This window comes from Seriola dumerili, unplaced genomic scaffold (genome assembly GCF_002260705.1).
Source record: "Seriola dumerili isolate Sdu_G_001 unplaced genomic scaffold, Sdu_1.0 BDQW01000138.1, whole genome shotgun sequence".
In the NCBI taxonomy this organism is placed as follows: Eukaryota; Metazoa; Chordata; class Actinopteri; order Carangiformes; family Carangidae; genus Seriola; species Seriola dumerili.
Window position 1 is genome coordinate 18,417,477 of NW_019174393.1, and position 12,993 is coordinate 18,430,469.

A 12,993-nucleotide genomic window follows, 5' to 3' on the forward strand; every position below is an offset into this window, starting at 1 on the left:
CATCCGTCAGTCACAAACAAAGAAATGGACAAACTATTTTTTTCATAGTCGTAGTTTGTTGTGTTGTTGCTTCCAGGGCCTTCCCCTGCCACACTGGCGTCTCTATGGCTATTTTGTACAGCAGAACGTGTCCCCGCCCAGGGAGGCTTGCTTAGTTATGTACATGTGGGGGACAGGAGATGGACAGGAGGCAATAGTGCTTTTTGTTGTGTGATTGCAAGCTCTCCTTCGGTATCTCTCTTTCTCCCACTCCTCCTCCTCTTCCTCCTCCTCTCCCTCCGTGTTGGCCTACGAGGGTCAGCGGACCTGGGGAGCGTAGCCCTCCTTCATCAGCCCCTCCTCGTAGTCTGTCTGGCACAGGATCATGTTGTTCTTCAGGAAAAACTTGTCTCCCACACAAAACCTGCACCACACAAAGAGACAGGAGAGAGAAAGAGAGAAGGGGGGAGTGGGGGGGGGGGGTTACATAAGCATCAAAGCTAGAATCTCATCATTAGTACTGAGCTGTAGGCTAGCAGGCCCAGCCGGCTGCAGCGGTAGCTTTCTGACTATAGTGCAAAATCTCTACCATAGCTGGCGCAACCCCCCCCCCCCCCTTCAGCTGCAACGGTGCAGACAAGGAGTTTCCTCTAGGAAAGAGTCAACTCAATTACAAGGGGGGAGATGGGGGCTTGGGGGGTGGTTGTTAGTTTGAAAAGTGGAGGGGGGGGGGGGGCTTCCGGTGTAAATACGCTGAATCTATCTTGTTTCGGGCCAGGGTTCCTTTCCACCTGCAGCTACTACAGAAACCCCCACCGACCACGGCAATCCTGTCCTGCTCCAGCCAGGGGGGCCCACAGTTACGCTTGACCTTTTAGCACAGCACCAAGTGGAGATTATGTTGAACACGTAAGAGTGGTAACTCTCGCTGTATTGTCCTGAGGGCTGCTTATCTCCCTCAATGTGCAGGTTGGACAAGGTCGGAAAGCAGCAGTGCCAGTGTTTACCAGGGGGGAGCTGGGGTGGGCTGGGGTGGGGGATGAGAGCGGGGACAGTGAGTCTCGCCTCCGTTTGACTTCCCTGGATGTCAAGACTGCTGAGTTCAGTGCTGGGAGCTGCACACAATGGATGCAGCTCTGCTACCTGACAAGCCCGGGCTGTTTGTAGCATTTATTCAGGGCTGCAGGGCAGATTGAGAGCATGATTTGTTACATCCACCTGGGACCAATTAGCAGGATTCAAATGCACCGTAGGTATTGGCACAAAATACTGAAAAGTGTGAGAATGGTGTGTTTCTTGAAATAAAGCCAAACGTTCTGAGGGAAGAGATGACATTTATTTTGAAAGAAATCTGATGTAAAGCTGCAGTGCTTAAGTTTTCTTTTTTTTTTTTTTTTTTTTGAATTCACGAACGGATGGAATCTAAAGGATGAAATGAGGATAAAGTACATAAAGGTAGGAGGCTGGGAGACCATTCATTTCCAGTAGTGCTGGGAAGGTTGGCAGGATGAAGTGGACCTTTTGGACTCACTCTTGGAAGCTGTGTCCAGGGAAACTCGTGATCATCCCATTAGGAAGAACTTTTTAAACCTACACCCACTAATGCCTGGGCCAGTGAGAGGCTTGGCAGCTTCGCCCTGCTGGTGTTTTAAAGCTGAATTTTGAAGTGAATTATCTCAGTCAAACTGACAGTTTTCTTTATCAATATTTCTGCTTGCAGAACAAGTGAAGCTGGGTTTAAAGCCTAAATCCTGTGTCCGCCTAAAAACAAGTACGTTTTTAATGACATGTAAGAGCTCCAATATATTTTTTTGTAAATCTTTATGTTTGTAAATGATTATTTAAAGCCTAGGGATGTAGTTCTGGGAGAAGAAATGCCAAAACCTCTTTATTAAAGTCAGCGCATTTAATTTAAATGAAGGTATTTCTTTTATTGCCCGACGATAACTTTGACTTTACACAGGGTGTAACACAGGCGAATAGCAGCATAATGAGCAGATGCTTTTCTCTAAATCCTGATGAATTATAAAACTGTATACACCGGCAACTCAACTCACGGTTAGCTTGCATTAGCTAAGATTTAGCCTGCACTGCACAATGTTTTGAACGCCAGGACGCTTTCAAGCCTTTATTAGCAACATTAACTAAACATAGACAACTGGTATCCATTCATCTGAGCTGTCTGACACAGCCAGCAGAGGCAAAGCCATGTCTCACAGAATGGTGTCACTCACTCTAATAAAAACGTCCTGTTTAAATGACATGTTCTCTCCCAGAATCTATTAGTGTCCGTCTTTACTGACACCGTGTCCACTCCCATTTTAGCTTTATCTCCCTTTTATTTTTTAAACCTTCTCTCCACTAGCAGCACTGTCTCTCTCTCTCTCTCTTTCTCTCTCTCTCTCTCTTTGTCATTCTCTTCCTCCTTCCCTGTTCTTCTCGCAGCTCGTATCCCTGCCCTGCACTTATTTCACACAGCCAAATTGTTTCTGCTCGGTGAAATGTCAACAGCATATGTGACATATGTGCACCAATTATGATGAGGATATTACACCGGGCCCATCACAGGCATGTCTAATGAAAGACCTTGTGATGCCCTAGTATTTCCACTTTCTTAAAAACATTTGCAGGGTACATCTTCTATATAGCTCTCTATTAGAGTATGCTGATGTATTGGTTTGCAGCTGCTATAGACATTTAATAGAAATTGGAATATCAGCTAGTTTGTGTTGCTCACTGCTGATATAAAAAATAAGGACATAATCATACTATATTAGATTCAGCAGCATTAGCCTATAAAACCTGCAATGAAGTCTGATTTGTCCACTTTAAACTTCAGTGCAGTTTTCAGTGGAGAGTTATCGAGTTCCACTGAATAAATAGAAATATTCAGATTAAAAAGGAAAGGCAGAGCAAAGCTTAGCATTTACACAGGATATCAAATCATCAGACAAAGTTTAATTAAAGTATTTGCTTTACCCAGTCATTTTTAAGGTCCTATCTTATTTTAGATTTGCTCTACCCCTTTTTTTTATTTTATTTCATGTGAATACACACACACACACACACACACATATATATGTTTACTTAGTCAGACTCTTCACTCTAACTGAGTGAATGAAGTGTAATTCGTGTCCTGCCAACCTTGAAAATTTCATATTTTTTTGACAAATATGTTGTTTTAAAGTAATAATCTGTAACTTTCCCACATTAAAACATCTAAAAATGACTAGACCTCTGTTCTATATGTTGTTGAGTTGTGTTCTTACATTATCCCAAATGTTTCTATCAATTCTCAAACCAGAGAAATCTGTGATTTTAATCATGGTAACGGTCTGTTTCATTTGGTCGCCTGTCAATAACATCATGTCCTCTCTGACCATATGTCAGTGTTGTGGTTCAACTATACATTTGAACCTGATGAAGGACTTTAGTCATCGGACGTCTGGATCTGAAGTTATCAGAGAAACAAGCTGAGGAAATGTTAGGACAGGACGTCTCCAGCAGCTGGGAGCTGAGCTGTCTGTGTCACTGAAGAGCGCCAGTAAATCTGATTTTTGAAACTGCTTTATTCAGTATTTCTACTGGTTTTAATCCCTTGGTGTGTTTGTTGTGGAGAGGAGGACACCTCTGTGGATAATTCAGCTGCTGGTAAAACCCTCCTGAACATCTGGTTCATAAGTTATCAGAGAAACAATCTACACAAAGGATAGCATCAATCTCAGCTCCAACTCTTCCCAGACGTCCTGTGTCCGCCATATAGCATCGGCGAAACACTTTAAGTGTGAAACTGCTTTAATCAATGTTTGTGCTGGTTTTAATCTCCAGGTCTGTTTGTTTTTGGAGAGGTGGACACCTCTATGGAGAATTCAGCTCCTCCTAATAATGCACAGCTGCCAAACTTGCTATTCAGATTTCAGGCAACAGAGGGTGACATACCTGTTTTTAATCCCACTGGGGGAGAAGGTCGTTAATGAGCACAACACCAGATCTATGTAAATGTTCAAAAGGAACTTTGCTATGGGCTGATTCAGAGGTTTGGAATCAGGCTCGCTACTGAAAGTGTGGACCATTATTCCAAATTGTAAACACATCTCGGCGCTTGTATGTCTCAGTTTATGATGCCAGGCTTTTTTAACCCACTCTCTTCCAGTGTGGCCACAGTTTTTCCCATTAGGCCCTTTTTATATGTTTCTGAAAGACATACAGTATCTTATGAACTAGTTAATTTGCGGTATATACTGATGCCGCACATGCTGTTTCAGAATCTCAAATTGGTGCGACCTTAGGTTGAAATCTGGAGACTGTCCCCCACCTCAGCATGTAGCTCTCATTGTTTTTACATTTTCACAAATCATACATGCTCAGCACTCATCATAGCATAGCAGCATAGGCTATGACCCTGCCTTCATTAACGGTCTCCCTTATCATCACATCTGTTATTACAAATATAGTGTATATAATAATATGGTGTGCAGTCGTATCATGGTTTCCACTTTTACAGTCAGTTGGCTTCTGCCGGTGCTCTCTTCCCCTCTACCTGTGCTGCCTTCACTCTCTTCCCTCCATCTTCCTTTACTTAGAGGTGACTGTGACTAATGAGTCTTTAGAGACCTATTGTTGTAGGAGGAAGAGAAAGAATGGCTTCCACAGGCACACACTTAAAAGATGTATTGCGATGCCAGCGAGTTGCCTCGGGGGCTCGTGTTAACTAGAGTATTCACTTTCCACTCAAATGAAGAAAACAGGGAGATTGTCAAAGAGAGAAAATAGTCTCAACTGCACCAAATCTAATTACTGATAGGATGCATACAGGTTCAGAAACACTTGGCCCTATGACACTGATGCTTAATTGTAACAGTATGTTGTAAATCTTCTCTGGCAGATCGCTGCTGGGCAACCAAACGACAGCAGCACAAGGACATGCTGAAGATGGGTTTTCTTCAGGGGAATGTAACGTAGAGAATATAATTTCACATTTGAAATGGAGGAGATTGACATGCTTTTACTTATTTTGTCTCCATCTTTGGTGCTAAACATCCACTGCTGTTGTGTTTTGTTATTACTGTTTCCATCTAAGATGCTCAGCACTCACAGATGTGTTAGCCTCTTGCACCTTCCGCTTTAATATGACCCTGCTGTGTCAGAGTATAAACTCAAAAGAGTCAGTTGTGAGACAGTGGCACAGAGCCCAATACACAATCACTGTAGTTACAAGCATAAATCATAGGTCCAAGAATTCAGAAAAATTTTGCTATCCCATTTTAAACGCTGCCTCATATTTCACATCCACATTTAATTTGGCTGGTCTATTCAAAATGTAGGAGCAGCCCCTAAAGAAATCTAACTTAAAGGTCCAATATTTGACTTTTTTTGTTTTTCTCATATTTTATTTCTCCTGTGTTTTATTTAAAGTATTGATCCATAAGACAGATATATTTGTGGTTTTAAGAATCAAAAATCATCTCAATGTAGTTTTACATCTCCTCCAGAAGTCCTGACGGCTGGTTTTAAGGCTCAGTGTCTGAATACAGGCTGTGTGCATTTCTCTGTGGACTGAGCGCTTTGATACTTTCACAGTATTAATATAGAACCTAGACCTGCTTTATAATAAAAAAGACATGGACATTTCATTTTATACAATATGGGACCTTTAATTATAAACTAATAACATGCACACTACTCCACTTTGACGAGGTCAGACATAAAATGCAGGCATTGAAGGATGTGGCCACTGATTCAGAAAGCTAAAAATGTATGAACTAGTTATCGGTTGAAACAGTATTCTAGAGAAAAATTGACATTTATTTGTATAAATTTTGTCATTTTTACTTTGTGATTTTTCTCCACAGTGCAGGATTACATCGTTGAATTGTGTTCTCTAGTAGGCTGGCTGCACAGGCTCTGAGTCCTCAACACCAATCATACACAAAGTGACAACTGTGTCCCTTATTGCCTATTAGGCCCCTGTCTAACAAGCCTAACTCGTGACATACAAGGCACCAGTGGTTGAGCTTAGCTGTGCTGAACCCAATTGGTGTCAGTTTCTCCTTTCAAAGCTCCAGCATGGAGCCTCCTCCCTATATCAGCACTGACCTTCCCCTGCACTGTCACCCATCCTGCTCCCCTCTACTCTAACCTTCCTCCAGCCTCCCTAGACTGTGGCCTCCAGCTCATCAGGGGGAAATTGGGCCAGCACTGGCTAGATGATGAGGCTGGACGACAGCCCCATCGATTAGCTGTCCCCCAGGGCTGATCTGTGGCTAACTGCTTGCTGGATGGAGTCTCATATCACTTTCCTTATTCCCCCAACACCCCCCCCCCCCCCCCCTCCTCACGGACACCCCCCATTCCTCAGAACCAGCTCCCCCTCCCCTTTGGCTCTAAGACCACACCGTTGCTTCCGTTCCCCAGCTCAGGTGGGGAAAATAACAGGTCTGACTGGTGGGAAGGTCACGACGGTAGATTTATGTCCAGTTTAACAGAGTAAGGCCACAGTGGGTGCAGACATGAGCAATCAGAGCCAATGTAGGATCCTATATTTTCACTGATAGACCAGGGACAGGAGCTATTCACTCCTCTCAGCTTGATACCATTTCAAAGTCATGCACAGAGTGAAGAAAGAGAGTGGGGGGGGGGGGGGGTTCTTTTGTGCTCTGGCAGATACACAAGTAAGATAACTGTTTAGGCTCCGTTCCATTTATCTCATTCTGAAGCCTTCTGTTGTGGCAAGAAAAAGAGATCGGTGACAATTTGATGGTGATGATGGAAGAGAACAAGAAAGCAGCTGCAGGTCATGATCCCAGCTACCAGGACGGTCTGTCCACCGCAGCCCTGCACTAATTAGTCACCATTTAAGCCAGGCCCCTTAATAAGAGCTGAACCCTGTCCCTGATGAAATCTGAATAATCACTGGGTCTGGGTTCCTTGCTCTTGCTCTGTGGGATACAGTAGCACGGACGTACCCACAAAGCTGGATGGATGCATGACCGAGTAAGTGTGTGTGTGTGTGTGTGTGTGTGTGTGTTGGTGGTGTGTGTGTTCATACTTCTGATTGTAGCAATTCAACCTTCAAACGCCAACATGGGCTGCGGCTGACCTGCAGGAGCGGTGGATAATTACACGGCGTGACCCCCGGTGACCTCGTGATTGCCTGCTCTGTTTATCAGATTTCACATTTTATGACAATGTTTTCCGCAGAGAAATCTCTGGGCCATTTGTGAGATGGATTAGATTGCTTTATCGAAGGGCCCGTGGGGTGGGGTGGGGGGGGGGGGGGGGTGGGGTGGGGGGGGGGGGGGGGGTGGCGTTTCATGTTTGTTTGAGGCTGGGAAACAAGAGGGGAGGGGTGGGTGAGGTGGGGGGCTGGGTGAGCTGGTGTAGATGAACAAGGCGGCAGATCGGTATGCCAGACAAAGAACTAGAAGCCCATTTCCAGGACGGCTACAACAAGATGCTGAGAAACTATTCAGGGAATCTTAAGTGAGATCTCCTGATAGATCGCAGGCTGAGGCTGAGCAAGTGTCTAAAGGTCATTCTATTAATCAGGACACAAATGTTGAGAAACCCACTTAGACTCGACTTATTTAGTGGCGTGGTCATCACAGAGAACGCATCACAACTGCATCCGTTTATTCTGTCATAAATGTTGGATTCATTACTTCAGAGGCGACATCTTTACTGTGGCATAAAACTTCCTGTCAAAACAACAAGCCTGCCAGTCGGCTGACTTCCCTGTTGTCTCATTTACAGACAGAGGGAATAAAAAGAGTCGCTACCACTTTACAATAAGATTCCCCTTATTAATGAACTAGTCATGAACCATTCATAAATCCGTTATGAGCTTCTTAACACTTTATAAATCATTTATAGGCTGTTATAACACCTCAGATAAAAAGGACAACAGTGACCTGTTTCTTGCCAAATAGTGAGCCCACATGTATCTGTACTGTTCAGCCTCATATCTCATTAGTGACTGAGCTTTCTTTGTTTTCGAAGACACATCATCATTTATTAATGAGTTACTATAAGGCTCCTGTTACCAGTTATAAATGGTAGTAACTCATTAGTAAGATTACTGAGTAGTAAGCATTAGCTTGAGTGTGCCAAATAGTGAGCCTGCATCAGTATATGAAAACTGTTATTACTTGTTTATCATTGTTTGCTTATTATTTATAAAGTGTTAACAACCAAATTAATAACCTCATTATAAACCATTTATAAATCCTTATAATCTTCATCATCACATCAGAGTTTGATTTCAAATTTATTTCATTTATTTTTTTGGCCTTAAAGTCATATTTTTCCCCTTTTGCACAAAGGGTTTTTTTTTTTAAAAAACCCCCCCCCCCCCCCCCCCCCACAGCTCCACCAATGTAAAGAACTAAAATGGAAAACAAAAGTCAGAGGCGAGGAACAGCTTCAATTAAAGCCGGTGCCACGCGATAAATCTCAGCCTGGTCCTGGTGAAATTGTGATGGGCATCTGAACGGCGCTCGCAGAGCCACAGCGGAGCCACGTGAAACACACTGACGTCGATTTTATTCAACAGTTCAGCAACTGCCCTAATGTAAAAAGAAAGATTTGCTCGCGCTTAAATGGGTTTTAATGTGGGAGAGCAGAGTTGGCCTGCCTGGGCCTGGCTGATGAAGATTAGCTGACTTCTTCCATTAGGAGAGGCTGTCTGGTGCAGCCGGCTGAAGTGGCAAGACAATAACCGAGTGCTAATTGTGCGTAACCGGGTCCTTTGCCTTTAGCATGCACAATGTGTCTGCTTTCTGTGTGTGTGTGTGTGTGTGTGTGTGTAGTCTGCAACAAAGTGGAGTTTGGGGAAAAAAAGATGAGAGAAACACAGGAACCAAGCCAATGCGTAACCTTCCTGACGTTCCCCTAAGGTTCTCTGCTGGATAGTGTTTCCTGTAACCTTCATAAAACCTTTGATAACATTCCGGTTTGGTCATTAGCTCCCAGACAGTCTTCCATGACAGCAATGTGACTACTGTCTGGGAACATGGAGGATCTTGGACAGAGACTGAGAGGCAAGTAGGATGCAGCCAGGCCTCTCCTCCCGTCCACGCGATACTTTTGGAAAACGCTGCTGGACCCGTTTTAGTTTGAGAACTCCAACTCTGTGTTGTAGTCTGGACGGGCGAGAGTGGAGAACGTTGGAAACGATGACGCAGACACACACGGTCGCTCCCTGATTGGGTCTCATCAGCCTCGACTACCAGCGGTGAATGCAACATGAATAAGGAATTACAAGTGTTACTGACCTTGTTGTTTATGCTAGAAGCTGCTGTGGAGTTAAATTCTGTATTTGAACACTACAACTGTCTTTGTCCTCATCACAGGACAAATAACTACACACAGCTCTGACTCTGAATGTGTTTGTATTTACATGTAAACGTCTTTTTTTCCCTCTAACATTAATATTTGGGTTCCTTCCTTTCATGCTTGTTTATTAACCGTTCTTCTTCTATCTTTGTCTTTTTTCTGTTCATGGCAGTTGTTTACAGGTTTTTCTAATGCTTCTGGGCGTCCCCTGGTAACCCCGTGTTTAACCTCACAGCGCTATGAACTATGGGTAATTTCCCCAGGCCAAAGTCTGCAGAAAAGCGGACTTGTGGAAAGTGTGCATAAAGGCCTCAAAATGTCTGCTATAGAGACTTCACGGACTTGATAATTTGACATAATTAATAATATAATTAATTAATAATTGCACCTCGAAGTCTGCGAGTCTGTGAGGGTGGACACTGGGACTGGGCCCATCAGTGTTTGTGGGTGGGAAGTCTGTGAGGGATTGTGTCTTTTTCTTGCGTTAGCATCTTGTGACACTTTAAGAGTCAGTTCTCACAGTAAAAATAAGTTTAATTAAGAAATAGAATACCAAATAAAATTAAAATAAAAACTTGTAATACTCCCTTCATGTATGGAAATGGGGTGGACAAAACAATAAAAGCACTTAAAACTATTTGAATTTAATTTAATTCAAATTTAACTATGAATGCAACAGCATTTTAAAAAAAAAAAAAAATCCTGAATATTATCAGCACCGAGGACAGATGTGTTGCAGGGTAGGGATTCCAAACTGCTCCCTCTCTGGTGCTGTGGTAAGAAGCAGTGTCCTGAAATCTCTGACCACATCCTGATGCAGGTAGAGGCCCAGTAATGAAGACTGATGGGAAACATATGTAGGGACATGTAACTGCGCCCGTAGCTCTAGGCTGACACTGTACAGTAGCGCTTGCGGGACGGTAATCACTGCGCTGGGAGCAGCAGGTGTCCTTAAGGCGTCGGATGTGTCTGTTTGGTCACTGGTTAGAGTGATGAATCTTAGCTGTGGGATTCTTCCTCGACTATGAGCCGCACTTGGGATTCACTGTGCCGCCATTGCGCTTCCCTGACCGGCCATCTGCCCTGTGCGCAGGTACGGGAGAGGAAGCAGGGGTGTGGTCTAATCGCTCACCTCTGATTGCAGAGCTGGCATGCGAAGCAGTCCAGGTGGTAGACGTTCTCCTTGGCCCTCATGACCATCTCGAAGGCTGGAATGAGCTTGCTGCAGGCCGCGCAGTTCCCTGTTACACCAAACAACCTGAACCACACACAAACACAAAGAAGATATATGATGTAAGTTATTCCCTCAAAACCTCAGCGCACAACCGTCAGTCTGCGGGGTTGTTATTTTATATGTTCTATATTGTTGTTGAACCTTGTAACAACCAAGAACCGTAAGCGAGAAATTTAAACAACCACTGCTTTCAGCCTTTGTGCTAAGCTAGGCTAAACACCGCCCAGACTTGAAGCTCATTTATGCTAACGTTAGATACGTAGCCTTCTGTTCTCTTTAAGCTGAACTATGAAACAGCTGCAGTACCACCGGGGAATCGTGGGGGCAGTGTCGCCAATAATTCAGGCCAGACACGACCACACAGGACACAGTGAGGAAATGTTAAAAAACATTTTGAGGAGAGGTTACAACGCTTCCTTTACTTTTGCTCAACATCCATGCCAACGTAAATACCACGTGTCCAGTAGCAGTTGCATCAGTTGAAATGAAATTTCATAATATAAAGGGAGTGTAAATGAGCCTTTACTTGTGTCCAGTGGTGAATTTCACATCTGACTCTTGTCTATGAAAAACAATCAAGCATACGCAGAGTTTCCATAAATCATGTGTGAAATGAAGGACTCTTCCTTTAATCTCACACATATATGAAGTTCAGAGTGACATATCGGCCACATAAAACGACTGTAGAACACAAGGTGTTGATCTTAGATCATCTCCTAGATAAACAAGTGCAAGTGTTTTGCCATTGACTTTTGATTTCATTATATGTCATTTCACAGGAATAAGTTCACAGCTGTCATATCTACCAGGGCTGCATGATATGCAAAAAAAAAAAAAAAAAATGCAATTTCAGTTGGAATGGTCTTTTTTTCATTTCGTTTTCACTGAAAAAAATAAAAATGATGATGTTACAAGCATGTTCCTTTACATCTGGCCGGGGAGTCTCTGCAGCACCACAACGCTTACAGTGCAAACAATGCACAACAATGTTGTGACACATTTTACCTTTTATCAAAAAAAATTGCAGCTCAGAGACTTGGATATTGCTCTTGGCCATATTGTGATTTTGATTATATTTTGATTAATTGTGCAGCTCTAATATCTACTCTGAAGAAAGCCTCAAACTAAAACACATTAGGAGATTTTTCAGTCCATTAATTTTTAATAAAAGCAATAAAAATGACAAGATGTCACTTTTTCAGGTCTGACTCTTTTATCCTAAATGTTTTCGGGACAGTTTTACTGCAATCTCTTCTTAAAACGTACTGTTATCGGAGAGCCTTTCCTGATTTTATTTCATTTGACTTCATTTTAATTCTTTTTGGTTGTATTGATTTTTACTGATCACCCTCTCTCTGGTGACACTGCCTTTGGTCTATTTGCACTAAGACACTTGAATTTTAATTGTAATTCTGATTGCTTGTTTTAATTATGTCCTGCATGTTTTAATGCACTTTGTAACATGGGTTTGGAAAAGTGTTTTATTTATTATTATTATTATTTTCCAAGAATGATGTCCTAGTGGATGGAATGCATTTATTATTATTATTAATATATAGTCCAGACTTTGTGAACATAAACACAGCACATTTGAAATCTTGAAGAAATCCGACTCCTCCCACCACTATGTCCCACGTTTACATCCCATAATCCCTGGATACACACCAGACAGAACAGCAGGAGTACGACTGCTTCTGCTGTTCCTTCTCTGAGCACGAGAGTGACAGCTGTCAAAGAGATTGTGATAAACAAACTAACATGCACTGCTGAGACGGAGAGAGAGAGAGAGAGAGTGGCTCTTAATCAGTTACAGAAATAGGCAGGAGAGAGTCTGGGCTGCAGCAGCACAGTAAAAAATAGCAGGGCCACAGCTTGTGCCATAGAAATAGATGCGACATGGCTAGCACCGCTGCCCTGGGAGGACCTTATTATTTCTTCGCCTGCTCCGGGGACATTAATGTGAGTATTCATTAGGGATTCAGGTCTGTTACTACACAGCGACCTAGACCAGGCCAGCAATGGAGAAAAAAAAAAAAAAAAAAACTCTGATAAGGAATTTATATAACAAAATAACCTATTAGGCGGACTTCTTGAGGCACTTTTAGCCGTCGTTGTTAAAATGATAAAACGGCATGCCACTCTCAGAGTCTGTAAGAGATCGCAATCTGATAAATGATCTCAGGGCTTGGGATATGCAGGGTTGTTTATTAACCTTCAGAAAGTATGTTTCCCAGAGGCAAAGGAAGCAGATAGATTGTGCCCTCATAAATACCTACAGAATTAAGGACCACTGTCAACACACCGCGAGACAATGAAGGATATCTCTTGTAACATGGTAGGTGGGTGTAAACACAGAAGGCCGATTCAATGGATTAGTGCTGACTTAATTAAAAGAATTATGCCTTTTCCTTTGAGCAATTTAAATTTAGATACATTTGTGGTGCTGC

The 12,993-nt window shown here is 42.9% G+C and overlaps 1 protein-coding gene across 1 annotated transcript in view; it reads right to left on the reverse strand.

Moving 5' to 3' along the window:
• Nucleotides 1-297: 297 nt before the first annotated feature.
• The window catches only part of lmo3 (LIM domain only 3), a 48,476-nt gene continuing 35,780 nt past the window's right edge, over nucleotides 298-12,993 (reverse strand). Inside the window, exons 3-4 of the mRNA XM_022749634.1 lie at nucleotides 10,445-10,570; nucleotides 298-403 (exon numbers count right to left, since the gene is read on the reverse strand). Of these exons, the coding sequence (XP_022605355.1) occupies nucleotides 298-403; nucleotides 10,445-10,570 (232 nt within the window). The remainder of the gene's footprint in view (nucleotides 404-10,444; nucleotides 10,571-12,993) is intronic.